Raw genomic sequence first — 27,948 nt, 5'->3', positions numbered from 1 at the left:
GCTCAGTTCCTGAGTGCAGGCAGACCCCTGGCAGTTTGCGCCACCAGAGATCTAAAGCTCAGGGTGATACAGTACCTAGTGCCCCTTTTCTGTCCTGGCAGGCAGCAGATATGGCCATGGGGCTTCTCTCCTTCTGCAGCTTTCTGGGCAGGACACAGGTCACCACACCTGGCAGGCTGACAGACAAACTGCCTATGTGCTCAGTTCCTGAGTGCAGGCTGACCCCTGGTGGTTTGCACCACCAGAGATCTAACGCTCAGGGTGATACAGTACCTAGTGTTCCTTTTCTGTCCCTGCAGAATCCCTGCAGGGCTTCTCTTCTTCTGCAGCTCTCTGAGCAGGACAGGGGCCCCTGAGCCCGGTGGGCTGGCAGACTCCTGATCCTATTGTTAAGAGTCACAGAATAACTCTAAGCTATACAACTTTAAAATGTATGCAGAAGACCGAAATCAGTCCCATGCAGGGTATCTTCTTATTCTTTCAATCTCTATGATGCCATGGGCCCAGGTTTGTTGATTTCTCTGAGTTTTCTTGTGGTATCTTTGACTCTACTACAATCCTTCCTCTGCCTCTTCCATTTGTTCTGCCTAATGTCTACCTGTGTTTCCCTGCATCTATTTCAATCAGTTACTGGATAAAGCCACTCTTAATACAGGTTAGGTACCAATCTATCAGTATAGAAGAATGTATTTAGGAATCATTTTCTGTCCTAGGTCTCTGGGCTATCCAGCCTCTAAGTCCTGGCACTCCAGGCATTGTCAGGGATAGTCTCCCTCTCATAAGGGATGTCTCAAGATGGATGAGTCATTGGTTGGCCACTCTCACAATTGCTCTTCTACTTTTAGCCCAGATCATCTACCTCAGAAACTAGCTATATCACTCCTGGGCATATACCCAAAAGATGTTCCACCATAAAACACAAGGACACTTCTCAACCATGTTAACTGGTGCTTTGTTCATTATAGATAGGTATAAATGGGCTATATAAAAGACAGCCAAATTGGTTTTAAGGAAAGTAGTTGCTTATTTTTTTTTATCTACAGTGTTTGCCTCTTCTTTAGAAGTATGCTGAATTTGTGAACCAGAACTTCTATTCTGCTGTAGCAAAAATCTAATTTAAGTGAAGACCCTACCACCCAACTTATACATTTTTTAATATTCATTTTTCTTCAAGATAGATAAAAAGGAGCCAAAAACAGATTTAATGTGTTCTTAATGCAGTATTACAAATTTTATGTACACTCAAAGATAATCTGAATATTATATTTAATATTATATATATTCAAATCATATTGAGATTCAGTAATTTTTTGTTATTTACATTTTAAATGTTATTCATCTTCCCAGTTTCCCATTCACAAGTCCCCATTCCCCTACTCCCTCCCCACCCTGCCTATATAAGAGTGGTCCCCAAACTGCCTACCCACTCCTGCCTCAGTGGCCTAGCATTCCTCTATCCTGGGTCATCAAGCCTCCACAGGACAAAGGGGCTCCCCTCCTAGCAATACAAGATAAGGGAATTCTGTGCTGCATATCTAGCTGGTGACATGGGTACCCCCTGTGTACTCTTTGGTTGGTGGTTTAGTCCCTGGGAGCTTTGGGTATTCTGGTTGATTGATATCGTTGTTCTTTCTGTGAGATTGTAAACCCCTTCAGCTTCTACAGTCCTTGCCCTTACTTCACCATTGGGGTTCCTGCACTCAGTCCAGTGTTTGGCTGTGTACATCTGCATCTGTAATGGTACAGTTCTGGCAGAACCTCTCTGTGCACAACTATACATGTTACCAGTCAGTAAGCACTTCTTGGCAACAGCAATAGTGTCTGGGTTTGAATCAGCAGATGGGATGGATCCCTGGGTGGGGCAGTCTCTGGATGCCCTTTCCTTTAGTTTCTGCTCCACTATTTGTCCCTGCATTAAGCAATTCTGGATTAATATTTTTGAGGTAAGTATCACAAATCATACTAAATATCTTGATGTGACCCTAACCAAGCAAGTGGAAGAACTTCAAGTCTCTGAAGAAAGAAATTGAAGAAAATTTCAGAAGATAGAAAGATCTCCCATGATCACGGATCAGCAAGATAACCATAGTAAAAATGGCCATCTTACAAAAGCAATACACAGATTCAATGCACTCCCCATCAAACTCCCAACTCAATTCTTCACAGAGAAAAAGCAACTCTCAAATGTATCTGTAATAACAAAAAACCCGGATATCATAAACTATTCTCAACAATAAAAGAACTTCTGTGTAAATCACCATCCAGAAGAATAGTGATGAAAACTACATGGTATGGGTACAGAGAAAGACAAGTAGATCAATGGAATAGAATTGAAGACCCAGAAATGAAACCACACACCTATGTCAGTTGATCTTTGACAAAGGAACCAAAGCCATCCAACTGGAAAAAAATTTTTTAACAAATGGTGCTGGTTCAACTGGAGGTCAACATGTAGTTGAATGGAAATCAATTCATTCTTAACTCTTTGTACAAAGCTCAAGTCCATGTGGATCAGCGTCCTCCACATAAAACCAGATACAATGAAACTAATAGAAGAGAAAGTGGTGAAGAATCTTGTAACATATGAGCACAGGGGAAATTTTCCTGAACAGAACATCAATGGCTATGCTCTAAGATCAAGAATTGACCAGTGGGACCTCATAAAATTGAAAAGCTTCTTTAAAGCATAGGGCACTGTCAATAGGACAAAACTGGAATCTACAGATTGTGAAAAGATCTTTACCAACCCTACATCCAATAGACAGGTAATATCCATAATATACAAAGAACTCAAAATGATAGACTCCAGAGAATCAAATAACTCTATTAAAAATGGGGTACAGAGCTAAACATAGAATTCTCAACTGAGGAAACTCAAATGGCTAAGAAGCACTTAAAGAATATATTGGGTGGGAGGAAAAGGACTGAAATCACTGAGGACCAGCAAAAAGAATGGAAACATGCAACCTCTGGAGATAGGAGAATGGGGGGACCTCCAGAATGTACAACAGAACTGGGAGGTGAGAGACTCTCAGGACTCAAAGGGAGGGATCTTAGATGAAATGTCCTACAGTGAGGAGAGGGAACTTGTAGAGCCCATCTCCAGCAGAAAAACAGGGCATCAAGTGAGAGATGAGGTTGCCATCTCACAGTCAAAACTCTGGCCCATAATTGTTCCTAACTGAAAGAACTGAAAAAACAAAACAAAACAAAACAAAAAAAATGGAGAAGAGCCTGAGGAAAAAGAGGTCAGTAACAGGCCCAAAATGGGATCCAGCTTAAGGGAAAAACCAAGGCCTGATACTATTATTGAGGCTATGACATGTATGCTTACAAAAGGGGGCCTATCAAGATTGACCTCTGAATGACCCAATGAGCAGCAGAAAGAGTCAGATGCAGATATTTGTACCCAACCAATGAACAGAAGCTGCTGACTGCTGTGGTTGAATTAGGGTAAAGTTGGAAGAAGCCAAACAGAAGTATGGCACTGTAGGAAGTCAAGCAGTCTCAATTAACCTGGACTCCAGAGATCTCTCAGATACTGGAGGCAGCATACACCAGATGATATGAGGCCCCCTAACACATATACATCAGAGGATTGCTGTGTCTGGGATTAGTCAGAGAAGATGAATCTAACCCTCAAGAGACTGGAGGCCACAAGGAGTTTAGAGGTCTGGTGCAGTGGAGGTGGGAGGTGGGGACAGGGGTGCCCTGGAGGTGGGGGGTGGGGACAGGGGTACAGGGAGGAGATAGGAGATGTGGAACAGTCAGAGGGTGGACTGGGAGGGGAATAAAATCTGGAGTTTAAAAGAAAGAAGGAAAGGAAGGAAGGAAGAACAAATGAACAAAAGAAAGAGAAAGAAAGAAAGAAAGAAAGAAAGAAAGAAAGAAAGAAAGAAAGAAAGAAAGAAAGAAAGAAAGAAAGAAAGAAAGAGAGAGAGAGAGAAAGAGAGAGAGAAAGAAAGAGAGAGAGAGAGAGAAAGAAAGAAAGAAAGAAAGAAAGAGAGAGAGAGAGAGAAAGAGAGAGAGAAAGAAAGAGAGAGAGAGAGAAAGAAAGAAAGAAAGAAAGAAAGAAAGAAAGAAAGAAAGAAAGAAAGAAAGAAAGAAAGAAAGAAAGAAAGAAAGAAAGAAAGAAAGAAAGAAAGGAAAGATATAAATTTAAAAAAGGAGATTTCCAACATCCTTAGTCATCAGGGAACTGCAAATCAAAACAAAACTAAGATTCCTTATAGCAATCAGAATGACTAAGATAAAAAAAATCAGGGGACAGCAGATGCTGGCAAGGATGCAGGAAAGAGGAACACTCCTCCATTGCTGGTGGTATTGCAGGCTGGTACAACCACTCTGGAAATCAGTCTGGTGGTTCCTCAGACAATTGGACATAGTTCTAAGGGACCAGCTCTACCACTGCTGGGCATATACCCAAAGATGCTCCATGTTATAACAAGGACACATGCTCCACTATGTTCATAGAAGCTTTATTTATAATAGCCAGAAGCTGGAAACAACCCAGATATTCCTCAACAGAGGAATGGATACAGGAAAAGTGGTAGGTTTATCCAATGGAATACGACTCAGCTTTTAAAAACAATGACTTCATGAAATACTTGGGCAAATGGTTTGAACTAGAAAATATCATCCTAAGTGAGGTAACCCAGTCATGAAAGAAAACACATGGTATGTACTTACTGATAAGTGGATATTAGCCAAAAAGAAGCTGGGAATACCTACAAAACAACTTATAGATCATATGAAACTCAAGAAGAAAGAAGAGTACACCAAAGTGTGCATGCTTTAGTCCTACCCAGTAGGGGGAAGAGAATAATCTCTGGAACTAGAAGGAGAGAGGGATATGGGAGGAAGAAAGGAGGGTGAGAGAAAAATGGGACCAGTTCAGATATGGGGATATATAAGAAGTACAGATGGTCAGGAATTTGAAAATAGGTGAGTAGCAGTGGGGGAGAGGGAGCTGGAGGTAGCCATTCTGCATATGTGGCAGAGGATGGCCTTGTTAAATATCAGTGAGTGGAGAGGCCTTTTGGCCTGAGGGTGATGGATGCCCTAGTGTAGGGGAATGCCAGGGCAGGAAGAAGGGAGTGTATGGGTAGGTGGGGGAGCACCCTCACGGAGGCAGGGGTAGGGGGGATGGGATAGGGGCTTCCAAAGGGGAGACTGGAAAGGGGGAAATGTTTGAAATGTAAATAAAGTAAATATATAATAAAAAGTTAAACAAAAACAAAAACAGATGCCAGGGACCTAAGAGTTCCCAGGGCCCAACAGTGAGGACATTGGTCAAAATACCCTACACAAGGGAGATAGAATCTGCATAGACCATATCCAGTGGACAGGCATGCCCCCAGTAGATTTAAGAATATTTGAATAGTTATAATTTAAAAATTTGAAACTAATTCTTACTGGAATCTGTATTACACACACATAGAATAATATTTTAAAATCCTATTCCAGGGCTAGCAAATGGCGTAGTGGGTAAGGGTGGTTGTCCATAGAGATGAAAACCTTAGCTCTATGCCAATAGACCACAAGCTGGTATAGGAAAACTGACTCCTGAGAACTGCTTAGGTATGACCTATGCCAAGAACACACAGTCCCCTCAATATAACTAAGAAAAATACTAATCCATAAAACATGATTAGAAATGTTTCATATAAGTATTTTTATTATGAAAATAAAGATCCACATATATACTTTAATGGTATTTTTCTCTTCTGAAATTGTTGCACAGCCACATCTTATGAAATCTTCAAAGGATATACTGCTGTCCTTAGAACTCAGAACCTGACAGATTCTCCAGTACTACAGATTTAAACCAAAAAGAGTTAGTCAATTTTCACATAAAACTAGTGGTTTGAACATGCTTGCCCCAAGGAGTGGCACTATTAGGAGGTTTAGCCTTGTTTGAATAGGTGTGTTACTGTGAGTTTAGGTTTTAATCCCTCATCCTAACTGTCTAGAAGCCAATCATCTCCTGCCTGCCTTTGGATGAAGATGTACAATTCTGCTTCTCCAACCCCACATGTGCCTGGATGCTGCCATATTCCTCGCTTGATGGAACTCTGAACATGTAACCCAGCCTCCCCACCCAGGGACTAAATCACCAATAACAGAGTACACATGGAGGGACCCATATCTCCATCCACATATGTAGCAGATGATAGAGTTGTCAGACATCAATGGGAAGAGAAGCCCTTGGTCCTGTGAAGATGCCATGCTCCAATGTAGGGGAATGCCAGGGCAGGAAGGCAGGAGTGGGTGGGTGGGTGAAGAAGCACCCTCACAGAAGCAGGGAGGAGGATGGGATGTGATTTTTCCAGAGAAGAAACCAGAAAAGGGGATAACATTTGGAATGTAAATAAATAAAATATCAATAAAAATTAAAGAGTTGCCTTGGTCATGGTGTTTGTTCACAGCAACAAAACCCTAACTAAGACAACTAGTTTATAAATGTTCATGTTGTACGTTCAATATAAAGAGTAGGAGTACAATGGATAGTTTCTGCTTCACACTTCCGAGTCCTGTGGGTGTGACAGAGCCACCCTTCCATGCAAGAACACATTTCCATCCAAAATTGTCAGTTCTCCCAGATAAGGAAACAGCACGGGAAACTGGCTTATGAGTTCTTGCTATAGAATATCAGTTATCTAGTTCTTGTAAAATACAAGAAAAATGTGAATAATATGTGAAAAATTAAAATTTTTAGAAGAAAATTTTAACTCAATGATAATTCCATACATTGATACCTATTCCCTTTTCAAGCACAACTGTTTCTTCACAAAAAATATTTAATAAATAAAATGTGATTAAATGTAAATATAAGAATAAAGGAAAATGGGCAATTGACTCAGGATATTGGGTATAGTTAATAAAATCCAGATGAAAGTAAAAGGTAGAGATATGTGAAGACATTAAATTCATGTCTTCTAAAGTACAAAATAGCAAAAAACTGATAGCGTAATTTTTCAAGAAAAATCAATGTCAAACCATCAATGAATATAATTTTGACTCTAAAAAGCTACAATAATATACTTTGAAAGTTGAATACAAACGTAAGTTAAACTTCATCACATGTTCTATGAGGAAATTTTTAATTTATAGGATTATTGAAGAATAATTACCTGTACTCCATATATCTTAACAATTATCTTAATGAAAACAATAAAACTATTATATGCCAAATAAAAACTGGGTGATAATATGAAGCATAGTTTTAAATGTAACTGTTCACAGTTATTGTTTTAATATTATCAATATGAAAATCCATCGATGAAGGGAAAGCAAGAAATCATTACCCAATGAAGAAATCAGTTAGAAAATAAACTTTTCTTCTTCTTTTTCTTCTACTTCTTCCTCTACTTTTTCTTCTTCCTCTTCCTCCTCCTCCTCCTCCTCTTCTTCTTCTTCTCCTGTTCCTCCTCCTCCTCCTCTTTCTGCTCCTCCTCCTCTTTCTGCTCCTCCTCCTTCTTTTGCTCCTCCTACTGCTGTTCCTCGTTTTTTACGCTTTACAGATATAGCCAGGCTCTTAGTCTTGTTTTTTACCACGTAATCATGTCTGTAAACTGCATAAAGACAAAGCAAGCATGCCAATACTTGCAGCATGATCCCTGAAATAAAAAAGAAGGGTAGCTATATCACATTTAACAAGATTTTTAATGAAAAATGTCATTTACCCAAATGAAACATATAGCTTACTTCTGAAGGTGTTAATTTCCCATTTACAAAATGATAGTATAACCTTAGGTCTAATTATGTGTTTTGAAATGCTTACCAGCTTTCATACTTATCAGAGAGCCTCCAAAAAGTAATGTTCCATTAATTCATAAACTATGTTAATTTGTGAGTTACATAAATTATATTTTGAAAATTGGTTTTTTATACCTTAATTGTTTTGATTTATGTTTATCATTTTCCACACATAAATACTAATTATTCTTTTATACATTTAATTTTTGTCTCAAATTTCATTCATTTATTTATTTATTTACTTATTTATTGTGGTTTTATGAGACAGGGTTTCTCTGGATAGCCCTAGCTGTCCGGGAATTCACTCTGTAGACCAGGCTGTCCTCAAACTCAGACATCGGTCTCAAATTTCTTTTTCTTTTTTATTGATATATTTTTTATTTACATTTCAAATGATTTCCCCTTTTCTGGGTCCCCACTCCCCTCAAGTCCCATAAGTCCTCTTCCCTCCTCCTGTTCCTCCATCCACCCCTTTCCACTTCCCTGTTCTGGAATTCCCCTATACTCTAGCACTGAGTCTTTCCAGCATCCACCCCTTTCCACTTCCCTGTTCTGGAATTCCCCTATACTCTAGCACTGAGTCTTTCTATTCTTTTTGGACATCATTTAATTTGTGGATTATGTCTTGGGTACTCAAAATTTCTAGGCTAATATCTACTTTTCAGTGAGTGCATACCAAGATTGATCTTTTGAGACTGGATTACCTCACTTAGTATTATGTTCTCCAGCTCCATCCATTTGTCTAAGAATTTCATGAATTCGTTGTTTCTAATGGCTGAATAGTACTCCATTGTGTAAATATACCACATTTTTTGTATCCATTCCTCCATTGAAGGACACCTGGGTTCTTTCCAGCTTCTGGCTACTACAAATAGAGCTGCTATGAACATAGTGGAGCATGTGTCCTTATTGCATGCTGAGGAATCATCTGGGTATATGCCCAGGAGTGGTATAACAGGGTCCTCTGGAAGTGCCATGCCCAGTTTTCTGAGGAACCGCCAGAATGATTTCCAAAGTGGTTGCACCATATTGCAATCCCGCCAGCAGTGGGGGAGTGTTCCTCTTTCTCCACATCCTCTCCAACACATGTTGTGTCCTGAGTTTTTGATCTTAGCCATTCTGACTGGTGTGAGGTGAAATCTCAGGGTTGTTTTGATTTGCATTTCCCTAATGATTAATGATGTTGAACATTTCTTAAGGTGTTTCTCAGCCCTCTGAAGTTCTTCATGTGAAAAATCTTTGTTAAGCTCCATACCCCACTTTTTAATGGGGTTATTTGGTTCTCTGGGTTCTACCTCCTTGAGCTCTTTGTATATATTAGATATTAGCCCTCTGTCGGATTTAGGGTTGGTGAAGATCCTTTCCCAATCCGTTGGTTGACATTTTGTCCTTTTGACAGTGTCCTTTGCCTTACAGAAACTTTGTAGCAGAGATCTGAAGTTCTTGTCATAGGTCTTTCACTTGTTTGGTTAGAGTCACCCCCAATATACTTTATGCTGTTTTTAGCTATTGTGAATGGAGTCATTTCCCTAATTTCTTTCTCAGTATGCTTGTCCTTTGAGTATATAAAGGCTACTGATTTGCTTGCATTGATTTTGTAGCCAGCCACTTTGCTGAAGTTGTTTATCAGCTGTTGGAGTTCTCTAGTAGAGTTTTTAGGCTCACTTAAGTATACTATCATATCATCTGTAAATAGTGATAGTTTGACTTCTTCCTTTTAAATCTGTATCCCTTTGACTTATGTATGTTATCTAATTGCTCTAGCTAGGACTTCAAGAACTATATTGAAAAGATATGGCGAGAGGGGGCAGCCTTGTCTAGTCCCTGATTTTAGTGGGATTGCTTCAAGTTTCTCTCCATTTAGTTTGATGTTGGCTACCAGTTTGCTGTATATTGCTTTTACTATGTTTAGATATGGGCCTTGAATTCCTGTCCTTTCCAAGACTGTTAGCATGAAAGGATGCTGAATTTTGTCAAATGCTTTTTCAGCATCTAATGAAATGATCATGTGTTTTTTTTTTCTTCAAGTTGTTTATGTAGTGGATAGCATTTATAGATTTCCTTATATTGAACCATCCCTGCATTCCTGGGATGAAGCCTACTTGATCATGGTGGATGATCGTTTTGATGTTTTCTTGGATTAGGTGGGCAAGAATTTTATTTAGTATTTTTGCATCGATATTCATAAGGGAAATTGGCCTGAAATTCTCTTTCTTAGTTGGATCTTTGTGTGGTTTTGGTATCAGCATAATAGTGGCTTCGAAGAAGGAGTTGGGTAGTGTTCCTTCTGTTTCTATTTGGTGGAATAGTTTGAAGAGTATTGGTGTTAGGTCTTCTATGAAGGTCTGATAGAATTCTGCACTGAAACCATATGGTCCTGTGCTTTGTTTGGTCGGAAGGCTATCTATGACCCCTTCTATTTCTTTAGGGGTTATGGTTCTGTTTAGATGGTCTATTTGATCTTGGTTTAATTTTGGCAATTGGTATCTGTCTAAGAAAATGTCCATTTCCTCCAGATTCTCCAGTTGTGTTGAGTACAGGTTTTTGTAGTAGCATCTGATGATTTTTTTAATTTCCTCAGTTTCTGTTGTAATATCTCCGTTTTCACTTCTAATTTTGTTAATTTGTATACTGTCTCTGTGTCCTTTTGTTAGTCTGGCTAAGGGTTTATCTATCTTGTTGATTTTCACAAAGTGTCAGCTTTTGGTTTTGTTGATTCTTTGTATGGTTCTCTTGGTTTCTACTTGATTGATTTCAGCCCTGAGTTTGATGATTTCCTGTCTTCTTCTCCTCCTGGGTGAAATAGCCTCTTTCTGTTCCAGGTCTTTCAGTTGTTCCATTAATCTTCTAGTGTATGCTCTTTCGAATTTCTTTTTGGAGGCACTCAAAGCTATGAGTTTTCCTCTTAGCACTGCTTTCATTTTGTCCCATAGATTTGTGTATGTTGTACCTTCATTTTCATTAAATTCTAAGAAATCTTTGATTTCTTTCTTCATTTCTTCCTTGAACAAGGTATCATTGAGTATTGTTCAGTTTCCATGTGTGTGTGGACTTTCTGTTGTTTTTATTGTTATTAAAGACCACTTTTACTCCATAGTGATCTGATAGGAGGCATGGGATTATTTCACTCTTCATATATTTGTTGAGGTCGGTCTTGTGACCAACTATATGATTGATTTTGGAGAAGGTACCATGAGGTGCTGAGAAAAAGGTATAATCTTTTGCTTTGGGATGAAAAGTTATATATATATGTGTGTGTGTGTGTGTGTGTGTGTGTGTGTGTGTGTGTGTGTGTATCTGTTAACTCCATTTGGTCAAAAGCTTTAATTAGTTTCACTGTCTCCCTGTTTAGTTTCTGTTTTCCTGATCGGTCCTTTGGTAAGAGTGGAGTGTTGAAGTCACAAGCAATTATTGTGTTAGGTGCAATGTGTGTTTTGAGCTTTAGTAAAGTTTCTTTTATGAATGAGGGCACCCTTGTATTTGGGGCATAGATGTTCAGGATTGAGTTCTTCTTGTTGGATTTTTCCTTTGACCAGCAAGTAGTGACCTTCCATGTCTCTTTTGATGACATTAGCTTGAAAGTCAATTTTATCTGAAATTAGAATGGCAACTCTGGATTGTTTCCTGGGACCATTTGCTTGTAGAATTGTCTTCTAGCCTTTGACTCTAAGGTAATTTTTGTCTTTGACACTGAGGTGTGTTTCCTGTATGCAGCAAAATGTAGGGTCCTGTTTATGTAACCAGTCTGTTAATCTATGTCTTTTTATTGGGGAATTGAGTCCATTGATGTTAAGAGATATTAAGGAGTAGTGGTTATTGCTTCCTATCATTTTTTATTTTAATTTTATGTGTGTGGTTATCTTTTTGGGTTTGATGAAAGAAGCTTAATATTCTGCTTTTTCCAGGGTATAGTTTCCCTCATTGTAATGGTGTTTTCCCCCTATTATCCTTTGTAGGCCTGGGTTTGTGGAAAGATATGTCATGGAATATCTTGGTTTCTCCATCTATAGTAATTGAGAGTTTCACTGGGTATAGTAGTCTCAGCTGGCATTTGTGTTATCTTAGAGTCTGCATGAGCTCTGCCCAGGATCTTCTAGCTTTCATGGTCTCTGGAGAAAAATCTTGTGTAATTCTGATAGGTCTTCCTTTATATGTTACTTGCCCTTATTCTCTTACTGTCCTAAGTATTCTTTCTTTGTTTAGTACATTTGGAGTATTGATTATTGTGTGACAGGAGGTATTTCTGTTCTGGACTAGTCTGTTTGGAGTTCTGTAGGCTTCTTGTATATTCATGGGCATCTCTCTCTTTAGGTTAGGGAAGTTTTCTTCCGTAATTTTGTTGAAGATATTTGCTGGCCCTTTAAGTTGTAAATCTTCACTCTCATCAATGCCTATAATCCTTAGATTTGGCTTTCTCATTGTGTCCTGGATTTTCTGGATGTTTTGGGTTACAAGTTTTTCCATTTTGCATTTTCTTTAACTGTTGAGTCCATGGTTTGTATGGTAACTTCGGCATCTGAGATTCTTTCTTCTCTCTCTTGTATTCTGTTGTTGATATTTCCATCTATGGTCCCTGATTTCTTCCCAAGGTTTTCTATCTCCAAAGTTGTCTCCCTTTGTACTTTCTTAGTTGTTTCTACTTCTGTTTTTAGATCCTGGAAGTTTTTGCTCAGTTCTGTCATTTGCTTGTTTGTGTTTTCCTCTAATTCTTTAAGAGATTTTTGTGTTTTCTCTTTCATGACTTCTGCCTGTTGATCAAAGTTCTCCTGTATTTCTTTAAGTGATTTCTGTGTTTCCTCCTTATTGGCTTTTGTATTCTCCTGAATTTCTTTCAATGATTTTTGTGTTTCCCTTGTAAGGGCTTCTAATTTTTGATCCATTTTCTCCTGAATTTCTTTAAGTATGTCTTTCATGTGTTCCTGTACCAGCATCATTACCAGTGATTTTAAATCCAAATCTTGTTTAATGGGTTATCCAGGGCTTGCTGTTTTTGGAGAATTGGGCCCAGATGCTGCCATAATGCCTTGGTTTCTGTTAGTAACATTCCTACGTTTGCCTTTAGCCAACTAGTTTTCCCAGGTGTTAGATGGTCTTATTGTCACTGGCTGGTGCTTCAATCTACTGTGGATCTTTATGGTTATCTCTGCAACACTGGATGACTGGGTTTCCTCTGGCACAGATTACTGATATGCTGCCTTCCTCTTTTGTGCCTTTGGAGCCCTTCTCAGTCTTGCCTCAAGCAATGTTATACTTAGGTTGTCAAGGTCAACCATGTGTTCTCTGTCTGCTCTATTATGGAGCGAAGATGGTGTGGTGGGGGTCACTCCCTCTGTTGATTCTCATATAGGACACAGGTCCTGAGATGGACTGGCTTGCAGATGAACTGCCTATGTGCTCAGTTCCTGAGTGCAGGCAGAGCCCTGGCCGTTTGCACCACCGGAGATCTAAAGCTCAGGGTGATACAGTACCTAGTGCCCCTTTTCTGTCCTGGCAGGCAGCGAATATGGCTGCAGGGCTTCTCTCCTTCTGCAGCTCTCTGAGCAGGACACAGGCCCCACTCCCAGCGGGCTGGCAGACAAACTGACTATGTGCTCAGTTCCTGAGTGCAGGCAGACCCTCAAATTTCTTAAAATAACAAATATTACATAAAAAAATAATTAAACTTCACAAGTGAAACAGCCTGTTAGAGTCCAAATATTGTAGCAAATCAATACCCGTTATCTAATGTCCCTTCCACCACAGTATTGAGCTGGGTTTCTCAGCCCATTTGATCAGTCTGTGATATTCCTGGCCGCAAACCCCAGCCTTCTGCTTGTGTTATCCCTAGCCTTTGTTCTTCTGAGAACCATACAGCCACTTTCACCTGGAAATCAAGGCTGCCTCAGGGCAGTCTCACCTGGAAACAACCTGGGACCTGTAAAACATTAAGTCCTTTAATCCCAGCAGGCGACCTGCTGAGAAGAGGAGTCAATGATTTCTCAGATATCACCTTGAGTCTGGGGGGAAGGGTTTACCCAAACTGTTAAAAGGTGTGACCAACATTAAAATTCTGGCCTTGATCAGTGAAACATTGTCCTGGCCTTTTTTCTTTTTGCCCCTCTCCTATCTTTCCCTCAGCTTCTGTTCAAGCAACCCAGTTCACAATAGCTGCAGGCAGCTATGGAATCCAACAATCTAACACAGTCACTTCAAACAATAAGAAACATTATTAGGTCTTTTCCATTTATGGACTAGGGAATCTATTTTAAGTGATAGCATTTCAAAGACATAGTTATCTGTGATAGAAAAGTAATATTTCTATGAAAATTATAAGGAATGAATGACTGTAATGAACATTTGAAAGCAGAAAGTTAGAAAAGAATGAGAAATTATTAAAAATAAACTTGGTAACTTTTCCAAGAAGAGTGGTGTGCTAGTAAAAAAACGTATCTGACCACGGTGGAAAATATCCAGACAATACACTAAATTTTTCCATGTTCAATTTACTAAAGATATAAGGAATTAACATCCAGAGGAGCGAGAACTTCATGAGAGTGACATGGAGTATATTTTTGCCAGCAGATGGGAGCAACATGTAGAAAACCTCACTTTGACCCTAAAAGGATGTGTGAGAGAACGCAGCATTCCTTGTAGTCTTACAAAGACTGACCTGGACTGATTGCACAGAATAGAGTCCAACGAAATACCAAGAGATGTGCTTAATACTGAGAGGGAAATATTCAAACTACCAAACAGTAATGATATGCAGTGGGCAGTACTGGTTGGTTTTATTTAGAATTTTAGATTAGTACAGACAAGGAAATTTTATAGTGTGGTCAGGAAAGAGCTAAACCATGTTTGGAAGAACAAAACGTTAAGTGTGGCCCAGTAAGCATTCACTAATGAGATTAGTGTGACTCTGCAGGAGTGAACAGTTGAGGATCAGAACAATGAAGAAAGGCCTACAGAGCATTCCAGACCAGAAATGGACTTGTTGCTCAGAGAACTTCCTCTCCTTGCTGCCGAGTGAGTGCCACAGAAATAGCCATGGAGCAGACTCCAGTTCACAACTCACATTGACAGCAGATCGTACTAAGTGGTCTTGGTTGTCCAGGGAAGCAAAATGCAAGTGCTGTAGGTTCCTGACAGTTTCAACCAAATTCTCAAAGGAAGTCCTGAAGAGCAGACTGATATGTGCTACAAGGTTTGAGCCTATACAGTATAGACTTAATGGAGTGATGGGAAGTTGAGTTTTGGAAGTAGACCTGAAAAGGGGACAATTGACAAGCAGAGATGTAAAAAAATATACTACTGCATCAGATAAAATTATAGATAATCTGCAAAGCCAGAGCAAAATAAAAACTCTGAGTCCTAAAGGTTCATTAACATCAGAGATCAAATGTTCCCTGAGGGGCCACCCAGCATTGCAATGTTTATGTAATAGCATATTTGGAAATTGAAGACTCTGTATCTTCTATGCTGGATTTCAGTCTTTGTTTTGGCATCAGCACTCATTCCCACTTCCCGACATCTTCCTTTGGACTACTGATGTTTATCCTGTGCTTGTCACACTCCTAATTTGTAGACATGTATCTTTTTAAAACAGCAGATCATATCTGAAAATGCTTTCACTTAGTTAAACCTGTGGATTTAATCTTTTCAGGGATGCTGCAGGGTCCTTGGCACTATGAGGATGGGATTATTATATTTTACATTAGGAAAAGTTCATGGATCTTGGAGGCCATGGATGGATTGCTACAGATTGGATATTTAGGCATCAGAAGATTAATTCTATTATGTTAATACACTGGTGATGAGTCTCATCAGAGGTTGGACACAGTGGAAGACTCATAGAGAACACTACAAATATGGATTTTACAAGTCATTGACCTTGATTACTTCCCATTGTAGCAATAAGTCTAAGCTCTGGATTTTCTAGCTTCCTGTCTCACAATATGCTAGGTCTATGACAGTTCCCAGACATTATATTGACTATGATCTGATGCAGCAAAATGGTCCTTTTAGAATTGTAATCCTATTTGGAATTTAAAACTCCCAGCGTATGGACTGTATAAACTTTATTATATAATACCAACATTCAACTAATTTTTAGAGCAATTGAAAATGTAATAGTAATATACATAATATCTATAAGATTTATTTATATTTTCAAAAGAGACATTTTTTCCTTTTTGGATAAGAATAGTATCTGGCATTTGATGTCATATGATCATTATCCATTCATCAGTTAGAGATATTACTGAACATTCTTTGTGAAATTTCTAAATGGTGATAAATAACCCATATAGCTTTTCTTCACTATCTCATATTTTCTTTGCTTTGTGTTTTCTTGACTGGATAATTTTAAATGATTTGCCAGATGTTTTTTGTGCATATGTGAGCCACCCACTGAAATTATACTTTATCAACTCAGCTCCTGTGTTATTGGCTTCATATTTCTAATTTGTTCTTATTTTCTGATTTTTTTCTTTCTGTTGAATTGAAGTTCTTTTACATACTCTCTTTTCTGTTTGCATTCTCTCATTTATATCTATACAGTGGACATAACCCTATAGAGTACATTCCAAAGTGTACTTAGCATAACTGCCCTCATTAACACAAACATGCACACATTCAACATTACTTTCTGTATCAACAAGCTGATACCAATTCTATTAAATCACATTCACTATTCATGCCTTTTATGCACATATATTTTATCAAATGAAAGTATTCATCTTGTGTGGGGTCCATCATTCTTGGACTTTTAGGTAAAATATCTAAATTAGCATAATTTTCTTCTACCTTCTTAGCAGATATTTTGTCAGTTTGCTCCAATATCTTTTCTTGAAGCTTGTGAGAGTTCATATATGATTGGCCCAGGGAGTGACCCTATTAGAAGATGTGGCCTTGTTGGAGTAGGTATGTCACGGTGGTTGTGGGGGTGGGGGGGGAGAGGAAGGGTAAGACCCTCACCCTAGTTGCCTGAAAGTCAGTCTTCCACTAGCAGCCTTCACATGAAGATGTAGAACTTTCAGCAGGAGGCTGCACCATATCTGCCTGGATGCTGTCATGTTTCTGCTTTGATGACACTGGACTGAACCTCTGAGCCTATAAGCCAGCCCCAATTAAATGTTGTCTTTTATAAAACTTGGAATGGTCATGGTGTCTGTTCACAACATTAAATCCCTAACTAAGGCAGAAGTTGGTACCAGGGACTGGGATATTGCTGTGATAAGCATGACAATGCTTTTGCTTGGAAGAATGTGGATTTTGGGACTTTGGATTTGGAAAGCCATGAAATGCAAGTGGGTCTTAATGAGGCAGCCTAGTAGGGATATGGAAGACAGTGGTGCTGAGGGTCATTTGAACTCTGTAGGCCTGATGACCCAAGAGGTTTTAGTGGAGAATAACTTTAATTTGTGGCTAAGATATTGTTTTGTAATGTTTTGGTGAAGAACACAGCTGCATTTTGCCATTGTCTGAAAAGACTGCCTAGGGCTAAGGTAAAGAGATTTATATTAATTGCATCTGCAAAGGAAGTCTCAAAAAACCCAACAAAGTCTGATGAAGATAATTTTGAACAAACATAGCAAGCTAAGGAAGCTAAAAAATATTTAGTTTGAGTATTAAAGGGACTCCAGGAAGTGAAATGGAGCTGAATTCAAGGATTTTAAATTGAATTAAGGGAGTGGTGACCTTGGGGGAAGATTCCACCCAGCTAAATTTAGGTCCAGGCTTGGTAGTACAAGCCTTTAATCCCAGGAGGCAAAGATAAACAGATCTCTGAGTTCAAGGCCAGCCTAGAATAGAGCAAATTCTAGGTGAAGAAAAACTTAAAACAAGGCTTGGTGGACCACACCTTTAATCCCAGTGCTTAGGAGACAGGCATGCAGATCACTTGAGATCAGTTTATGGAGCAAGACTCAGGACAGCCAAGCTTAGGCGGTGAAGGAGCTGGGAAAAAGGAAGCTAGTGATAATGTAATAGAGCAAAAGGGCCAATGTTCCAGCTCCTGCAAGCAGCAGAACTCACCAACTTCAGCCATGTGTCTCTGGCTTTATATTCAAGAGGAGGAGGAGACTACTGGGACAATCGATGCTGGTTAGCTGGAGCTAAGAAATTAGTGGTGATTAAGAAAAGACCAGCATCACTGAGGTTAGATCTTCTGGGAAGTGTTTTCTGAGAGCACAAAGAATCTGTGTTCCCGAGATAGCCAAGGTTGTACCTCCTGCTGCAGCTGTACTTGGTAGTATGTAAGAATCATCCAGGTTGTACTGGTTTTGAAGGCATGAAGGCATCATAAAGAACAGCTGAGGTTTGGCATTGTGAGAGGCCATGGAAGGCCATTGGTGAAAGTGCACCCTCAGTTGTAATTGACAGCCCAGGACTGAAGGGGTCATGCAAAGGGGTTGAGGCTTGGTACCATGCAGAGAGCCTATGAGAGGTTTGGTGAAGCATAGTTGCAGTGGAAGACCCTAGCATATTAGAGATGCCAGTACCATGGGATGACCACCAAGAACAGCAGTGGCAGCAGAGTGGATCAACCTGAACTTAGAGTGCTACAGAGGGCAGAGCAGGAGAAGTGACACCAGCTCTTTGGAGATGCACAGAAGATCATGTGTGGATTTCAGACATTGGAACAAAAAGCTGTGAAGCTGAAATTGACTTGGGAACCCCAAGATGTTAAAGATGCCAGAGCCACAGGATGCCTGCCAAAAAAAAGCTGCTAACAGGGAGTGGAACAAGCCCAGAAGAAAAAACCTTGTTGCAGTCAACAAAGATGAAAAAGGAGTTGAAGATCTGAAGACTGCTTTACTATCAGACATTGAGATGCAGAGTTTGGATTTTGCCCAGCTGGTTTCCTGTCTTGCTTGGAGGATTACAGTTAAGTGATTGGATGAATCTCAAAAGAGACCTTGAACTTTGGACTTTTAACACTGTTGAGACTGCTATTGACTGCGGGGACTTTTGAAGTTGGACTAAATGTATTTTGCATTATGCTTTGTTTAAGTAGGGCCCCATAGACTCATGTTTGAACAAGCCTATGTGGGCCAGGGAGTATAATACAATAGTTCATATATGATTGGCCCAAGGAGTGACCCTATTAGGAGGTGTGGCCTTGTTGGAGCAGGTGTGTCACTGTGGGTGTGGGCTTAAGACTTTCACCCTAGTTGCCTGGAAGTCAGCCTTCAAATGAAGATGTAGAACTCTTAACTCCTCCTGCACCATATCTGCCTGGATACCACCATGTGTCTGCCTTGATGATACTGGACTGAACCTCTGAGCCTGTAAGCCAGCCCCAATTAAATGTTGTCTTTTATAAAACTTGCATTGGTCATGGTGTCTGTTCACAGCAGTAAAATCCTAACTAAGACACAGCTCTTATATTAATTTGCATTTTATTTAAAAGAAGCATTCACTGATACTTCTCAATGATACCTGAACATCACTTCTCTCATACCTTCAAGGGATTTTCAATAAGTTAATAAGCAATAATAGATATGTCTTCGCCAAAATGATGAAATTTTAAGTATAGTCTTCATAGAGATAATAGTGCTTTTATGATATTTGATATTATTTACAATTTGACTTAGTTTGGATTTTATTTTTGTGAAGAGACACCATGACCATGTCAACTCAAATAAAGGAAAACATTTAATTTGTGTTGGCTTAAATTTTCAGAATACTAGTCCATGATTATCATGGTGGGAAGCATGGCAGCATGAAGGCAGAGATGGTGGTAGAGACAGAGCTGAGCACTGTACATGTTGATCCGCAGGCAGAAGAAGGAAACTCTATGCTGCACTGGGCATAGGTGGAGCATAGACAATCTCAAAATCCACCTCCACAGTGATAAATGGCAGGGCCACAATTACTCCAACAACAACACACTTCCTAATAGTGTCACTTTCTATTGGTCAAGCATTCAAACACATGGGTCTATGGGGACCATACTACTAAATTTCAATTCCTGTAATTGGATCATAATGCAAAATATGTTTAGTCCAATTTCTTAAGTCCCTATAGTCTATCACAGTATCAACAATGTATAAAAACTAAAGAGCCAAGTGTCTTCTGAGATGCATGCAGTCTTTTAATTGTAATTCACTGTAACATGAAAATCAAAAAGCAGATCACATATTCCCAGCATGGAACAGAATATATATTACTGTCCAAAATTAGGGAAAGGAGTATGGTCAGAAAACACTGGATGAAAAAAAGGCAAAACACACACACACACACACACACACACACACACACACAAATGAATAAAATCCAAGCTTGGCAAACTTTGAACTCTGCATCTCTGTGTTTGATGTCAAAGTGCTATTCAAATCTCCATCTCCTTGCATCTTTATTGATTTCAACAAACATCTCTCTATTGGGCTGATTTCATTCCCCATGTTTTGCTCTTCAGCAGGAATCCAATGGCTCTGGCATCTCCAACATACTGGTGTCTCCAAGACAATCCAAGCTTCACCTTCAGAGCTTCACACAATGGTCTCCCTCCATCTCCATGCAGGGACACCTTTGACACAGTCCTTGTGTTGGCAATTTTCCTTAGCCACAGAGGAAGATTCCATAACCTCTTTCTTTTATTCTTGCTTCTAAAGACAGAACCACATGTCCAAAGATGCCAAGTTCTGCAGTTGGCTGGATCTGCAACCAACTGCATGGCTCCATCATTCAATTCTATCTACATCAGCTTTCTGTTTTGATGGTTTCCTTTATTGACTAATCTTAACTCTCCTGGAACTCCAGCTGCAGTCTATCCTGACCATGAACTCAGATCTCTGCATGCCTTTGTCCCCTGCGTACTGGGATTAAAGGCATGTACTTCCATGCCTAGACCTAAGCTGTCCTTTAATTCATTTTGACAAGATGAAAATTTACCTTGTTGGAATCTTGCCATGATGTCACAAATCCCTTTATTCTATCGAGTGTCTTTAATATCCTTATCTGCTTGAACATGGCTTTTAGCTCCTTTGTACTTCCTGGTGCCCGTTTTCTCCATGAAACATACAGTTTTTATTTTTCCTTTTTCCTTTTCATCAAACTGTTCTTGACATGAGTGAACCAGAGAACAGTTTACCCTAAGCTGTTTGAAATTTTGTCAATGAAATTAATTTACATGTCTGCACTTTTATCTCAGGAAAACTCTTCAGACAAGGGTAAGAGCAGCCATATTCTGCACCATAATATCACAAGAAAGATCCCTAGGCAACATACTAAAATCCTTCTCCTTGGAAACTTCTTGAATGTAGTATCCACAGTTCAAATAACCCTCAGCACCACTGTATTTTATGTTCTTACTATTATGATCCATTATTCACAGTTAAAATGCATTCCACTTCTTTCCTTACCCATAAGCTCAAATCCCCATCCTTCCAAATCAAATCAAGTTCAGGCCTAACATAGCAACGCTCCATTCCCTGGTACCAGCTTCTATCTTAGGATGTTACTGGTGGGGCAAGACACCACAGTAACTCTTACAAAAGGAATCATTTAACTGGGACTGGCTTACACTATCAGAGGCTTAGTCCATTACTATGATGGTGGGGAGCATGCTGGAGTACAGTTAGATGTGATGGAAAAGAAATTGAGAATTTTACATATGGATTGGCAGATATCTGGTGACTGTATGCCATACTGGGCATATAGATTGAGCCTAGGAGACCTTAAGCTTGACTCCACAGTAACATACTTTCTCTAAAAGGTCCACCCCTTCTTCAAAAGGCCATACCTCCTAGCAATGTCACTCCCTAAGGGTCAAGCATTCAAACAGATGAATGGGTCTGTGTGAGAGTGATACCTATTCAAACCACCAAACAGCTATTATAGATTGTATTCAAATTTATCTAATATTTAAATCTATTACTTTTAAAAACTCAACAGGAAAATTAAGTTGGCTGCATACATATACAAAATAGTCAACACATTGAAATTATACTCATTATTACCCTTTCTTAAAGTATAACACAGAAAGCTAGAATTCACTTAACAGAAAAATATAAGCATTTACATAAATTATGTAATACAAGTTTATCAAATATTTCCTACATAATTATGTAAGCCTTTAATTATAAAGTACTTATTCATAGTTATTACCTTGGAATAAACAGTTGAAAATTCAAAAATCAACTTAAGTTTATACAATCCACATCACTTACATATTGTCTTAAATGTGTAGACCAAATTTCTCTCATTGTAGATCCAACATTGTACTTTCTCTCCACATTCATTAATGTTCCAGAAATTGCAATTAAAATCTGATGTTGCTTCTAAACCTAATGGTCCAAGGACAGCTCCTATAAAATAGTCAAGCATTAGAAGTACTTCATAAAAAAACAGTATAAAAATAATTTCTCAAAATACACACACACACACACACACACACACACATACACACACACACACACACATACACACACAGAGATATGGGTTCACTGTGTTGCTATCAATTAACTTAAAACACACTTTCTATTCATATATTTTATTTTTTATTTAGCTTAAAAGCTAGTGAGATTTCATCAATCTTATATCATTCTTAGTTTTGATTGATTCATCCTCTATTTCTCCTCCCTTCATCTCATGCCCATCTGCTTTAAACCACAGCACCCAGTATTTCCATTTATGGTTTCATAACACATGAGTTTTAATCATTCTCATTTATACACTTTTACTCACGCTGCAAGACCACTGTTGCCCATGGAACTCATTCATGAAGACTTCATTTTCTCTATGGCTTCCCTGGCCCTTCTTTTGCTGCTCTATTATTTCATTCCCTGCCTGAACCCTTCTCTTCCCTACATTCTCCCTCTCTATTTTCATCTCACATATATTCTGTCATCCCTCTTCCCAAAATGCTTCCTATCAAGCAATGGGCCATTTCCAGTTTCAACATGGACTTTGGCTTAAACCTACAAATGATCAGAAGCTAAGATCCACATATGAAAAGGAACAATTAGAATTATATGGTTAGACATGAGTGACCTCACTAAATGTAATTCCTTTTGGATATATCCATTTTTATGAAAGTTTCTCAATGTCACATTTTTATTACTGGTAAGCAAAGTTATACTATGTATATGTTATACTATGTATATGTATGCATTATTGGGATTCATTTAAGAGCTGCTGACTGTACAGAGCCATATTGGGGTGTCATGTCACATAGTAGAAACTTGACATTGACAAAGGACAAGGGCTCTGGGAAGGAATCTGATGTTAGGGCATAATAGGGAAGTAGGTTACAGCAGGAATTTTTATCCTAGGGTGGAGTCCTCAGAGTGTACTTGACATTGGTCAAGGAGAACTTCTCCCAACTTACTTTGAGCACCTGCTCCACCTAGGGTGGAAAAGCTCAGAGTGAAGGTTAAGTTCATTGTTCCTCAGGTCTACAAATTCCTGAGTTAATCAGGTGACCCACCCAGCTGCCTGAACAGTAGAGCCAAGGACCACCAGAAGACTTCCCCGGAACTCAGCCCAGAGTCTGGGGGGAGGGGGTTGCCCAAACTGTTAAAAGGTCTGACCTCTGACCTTGATTAAAGTTGGGGCCTTGATCAGTGAACTAACATCCTGGCCTCATTCTTTTCGCCTCTTCCCCATCTATCCCTCAGATTCTATTCCAGCAACCCAGTTCGTAGTAGTTGCTGGCAGCTACAGAGTACAACAGCTGACCATATAAGTTGCCTCCATTCCTAGCTATAATGCAATATAAAATCAGTGAGCATGAATATAGTAGTATTATGTAATAAGATATCAATTCCTTTGGTTAAATGCCCAGGAATGGTATAACAGGTTCATGTGGTAAGAATTATTTCAGTGTTTGAACAGATGTATCTGACATTTGTAAATAATACTCTCCATGAAGACAATAATATAAGTCAAAAATCTCAGGGTCAAATACTTTTGTATCTCTTGGTTATTGGTCAGGGAGACTGTAAAGACACTTGAAACAATATAATCTAAGTCCATTGATAATAGTACCACCAGATCCAGATAATAAGACCAGATTACTGAAGATATCACACACTTTAGTTACAAGATACAGAGAAAACCCTGAAAACTCTCTGCTGACTAGCACTCAGAGAGTTGGGCGAGCTATTCAGTCTGATGAAGAAAAATAGGGTATTGTCCATGGCCCGACCCAACGACAGCACGAAGCTTTCATGTAGGTAGTGCCCATGGTGCAATAGTAGCAAGATCATTTACATGACAACCAACCCCTCTCTTAATGAACTATTCTACAGGAGAAAATTTATGAGGACTACTATAAATACGGCCAAAAACTATGATTAGGGCAAATATTTCACAGGACAAATTTCTTATGGGAACCCACAAGCATAAAACAAGTATAATATTACTTAGAATATGTGGATGTTTTCTATAACCTATCAGTATAATTTGTGTGTGATGATGACATTACTTCAGCTCCAAATACAAGGCTTCACGTAACACACTATAACTGATGCATACTTTGTTTAACTGGATGGCTTTTATTTACTTAATTTCTCTCTGTATTTACTTAGCTCCTAAATATTTCTTAGTACTCTCATATTCAGTTTTGTATCACTTAACATTATTATTGATTGAAGTTTAAATATATGTGAAAATTTACATATCAAAGCTAAACAATTTTGTACATTGAATATAGCTGAAAACACATACCAATGAATCTCCAAATTGTAAATGTCACACCCAGGCTCATTGAAGTCCAACTGGTTGGTACACTTCTGAAAATAAATAGCAATGATATTACCTGTGAATGATACATTTTAGGTTTATGTTTTTAAATGTATATGTTATACTTAATTTATACCACAGATATTTAGCTGGTTGACAAAAGTTCAATTTTGTCTGTGGACACAGAGTGTATCTATCCATTTCTGCATTATTTAACATGACGACCAAAAACTCAAACCCTGTAACTATTTTCATGGGAAAGAACTTTATGAATTAAATCTGCCTAAGCCACCTTTTTCTGAAACAACTCAGCTCTGTCTAGCTCTCCCATATACTTTCCTCCATCTGCCAGGTGTGGTATTGCTTAGATTCCATTTCAGCATTGTCAAGTTCACTCTGCATTTTCCTAGGTTGCTGCTTCTGGTGTTTCTACACCCCATAAACTGTACTAGTAAGTCTACACTTAACATTCTAGTCTTTGATTGGGTTCTAACTATATGGATTGGCTCCATTCTTTGAATGAAGGAGACAGCGTAAGTCTATACTTTACCTTCAGGCTCCTCCCCATGGTTACTTGGTATGAGTGAGTTCCACAGAAGGTTGTCTTCCTTACAAGAGTTCTCACTCTTATTCCCTGCAGAGCATGGTAGGTGCATACCATATGACAGAATGGCATTCCTTACACCCATCCTACATTAGGTTGCAACTTTATTCAATTTTACTTGAATCATCCTAATTTCTGAGTTTCCCCTTTCATGTGGTACCCTTATTATATTCACAATCCCAAATTAAAAGAAATTAAAAAAAATAATTTTGCATCATTCAAAAGAGGAGACACTTACACCCCCCCCCAACACCCACTGAGGCAAATCAGTCTAATTTATCAAGCCATACACAGAAATACAGCATTAAAGGCAGAAAAGGCTTGTTTGGAAGAAAAGACAAAAAGAAAAATCTAAAATTTATTATAGACATTTATGAGTAAAAGTGAAGAGGTTTAGTTCCTTTTAATTCTTTTACAATAGAATGATATACAGTTTTTTAAAAATTTATTCAGTGCCCACTGAATACAGATACTCCCCATTCCTCCTCTCCTCACAGACCCACTCTTACCCTTCTGCTTCCCTGTTCTCATCTTCTCAGAGATAGAGGAGATGTCTTGTGTACCACTATACTCTGTAACATCTCGTCACTGTAGGCCTAAGTACATTGTCTCTCAATGAGGTAAAACTAGGCTGTCTGGATAGAGAAAGGTGATCCAATGGCATGGACCCTAGTCAGAGACTTTGCTCCACTTCTTAGGAGATACACAAAAAGACCAAGAGCTTCACATCTGCTATAAATGTAGCAGCCTCTACATCATCTTTGGCTAGTGTTTCAGTCTCTGAAGCCCCCATGGCCCCAGGTTAGGTGACTCCTTATGTCTTCTTTTGGTGGTATTAGCTTTTTCAGCTCTAACTTCCACTCTTCCACTGTATTTCTTATTAATTAAATCAAGTATTTGTTTGAGAAAAAAATAATGTGAATCTGTATTTTAAATTGGCATCTTTTCTTTGTGGGGGTCTCTTAATTATGTCTTTTTTTTAATTACGTATATTCTTTATTAACACATCAAATGGTGTCCCCTTTCCTGGTTCCCCCCTCCCCTGAAAATCATCCCCTTCCCCAATCAACCCACCCCTGCTTCCCTATCCTGGTATTCCTCTTGTGAACTGTACAAGGTGACAAACATGGATCAGTTTCATTTTTTTCTACATAGAAGCTACCAGTTAGATAACTGCCATTTACTGAAGATGTTTTCTTTTGTCTGTTGTATATGTTGTATATTTTTGTCTTCTTTGTCAGAGATAATGTGTCCACAAGGATGTGAGTTATTTCAGAATCCTCCATTCTAATCCACTGATCAACCCGTCTGTCTGAGTACTGATCCCATGCAGGTTTTATCACTATTGCTTTGTAGTACAGATTGAGGTCAGGGATGGATTTCTCTAGAAGTTCTTTTATTGTTTAGAATTATTTTCCCGATCCACCTAGCAGCACAGAGCAGACAGCACAGGTGAGACCTGCCCTGCAGCTCAGAGGAACCCTCTGGCAGAAGCCTTCTGGTTTCTGTCCCTGGCTTGGGATCATCCTCTGCCACAGCACACCATCTCCAAGTGGCACAAGAAGGTAGCTATCCACCCAGGAGTGCAGAGGGGCTCATCATATTCTGAACAAACACATGAATGGCAAATATTGGGTCACTTTATTAAATTGACATTGTAAAAGTTACTGAGATCCTTTGTTATTGACACTTATGCTTTCTCATGACTCTGCTGTTAAGGTAGAATTATAGTTAAATACAAGTACTAATAAGTCAAAGTTACACTCACATCTATGGTGACAATTTAAAATTTTCTTGATTATAGATTCCTCATGTATATTCTACAAGGTAAATATAAGGTTCCTTTTAAAGTTGTTGTTTCTGCTGCATAGATAGCTATATTTGCTATATAGTTAAAGAGCAATATATTCAATTCCAAAACTGGTTGCATTTTTTATTGATATATTTTTATTTACATTTCAAATGATTTCCCCTTTTCTGGGTCCCCACTCCCCGCAAGTCCCATAAGCCCTCTTCCATCCCCCTCTTCTTCCATCCACCCCTTCCCATTTCCCTGTTCTGGAATTCCCCTATACTCTTGCACTGAGTCTTTCCAGAGCCAGGGGCCACTCCTCCATTCTTTTTGGACATCATTTAATTTGTGGATTATGTCCTGGGTATTCAAGGTTTTTAATGGGGTTATTTGTTTCTCTGGGTTCTACTTTCTTGAGTTCTTTGTATATATTAGATATTAGCCCTCTGTCGGATTTAGGGTCTAAAGGCAGCTACAGTATACTTATGTATATTAACTGGTTGCATTTTAAATTAAAGTGAGAATAAATGTAGCACTTATATATACTACAGAAAAATGACTAAGTAAAGTAAGTAAAAGGAAAAATTATGTATGTACATAAATTTTAACAATATAAATATTTTCTATTTATATTTATTACAATAAATCACAGAAAATCATTTGCTGTAATAATTTGAAGTATTTCTAAATGTATCATTCTTATGTGCTAACTTCTTGATAATTATAAAAATTACATACTTACTGCATGATAATCAAGAAGGCTGGTATACTACAGAGATTAGAAAAAATGGTTGCAGTAAAGTAAAATGCAAAAAACAAAGGTAATGTAAAGCATTTGGTATCACATGTTCCAGAAACAGCATCAATATATTGACCATCAGTATCAGCAGTTGTCAATCCTTCTTTAATGCAAGAACAATTGTAGTATGTCTATTAATATTGAAAATAAAAATAGTATTTCAGAAACAGCCAGCACATAATAGCTTTACTATTATGACAGTAAAAAATGAATTAATATTCAAGAGACATTTCCCAGGGTTTTGTTTCCTATTGCTTCTATACTTTTTATTTGGTGATATTAAAATGCATTCATCTAATTTCCCCTTGCTTTTTTCTTCTCAAAGCC

At 38.6% G+C, this 27,948-nt stretch overlaps 1 protein-coding gene across 1 annotated transcript in view; it reads right to left on the bottom strand.

Moving 5' to 3' along the window:
* Nucleotides 1-273: 273 nt before the first annotated feature.
* Nucleotides 274-27,948, bottom strand: part of LOC127692776 (solute carrier organic anion transporter family member 6C1-like) — a 109,721-nt gene continuing 82,046 nt past the window's right edge. The window contains exons 8-12 of the mRNA XM_052193373.1: nt 27,565-27,752; nt 24,412-24,476; nt 21,912-22,049; nt 7,461-7,619; nt 274-383 (exon numbers count right to left, since the gene is read on the bottom strand). Of these exons, the coding sequence (XP_052049333.1) occupies nt 274-383; nt 7,461-7,619; nt 21,912-22,049; nt 24,412-24,476; nt 27,565-27,752 (660 nt within the window). The remainder of the gene's footprint in view (nt 384-7,460; nt 7,620-21,911; nt 22,050-24,411; nt 24,477-27,564; nt 27,753-27,948) is intronic.

Source organism: Apodemus sylvaticus, chromosome 9, assembly GCF_947179515.1.
Source record: "Apodemus sylvaticus chromosome 9, mApoSyl1.1, whole genome shotgun sequence".
Lineage (NCBI taxonomy): Eukaryota > Metazoa > Chordata > Mammalia > Rodentia > Muridae > Apodemus > Apodemus sylvaticus.
The sequence above is the reverse complement of the archived record's forward strand: the minus strand, read 5'-3'. Positions and strand labels throughout refer to the sequence as shown.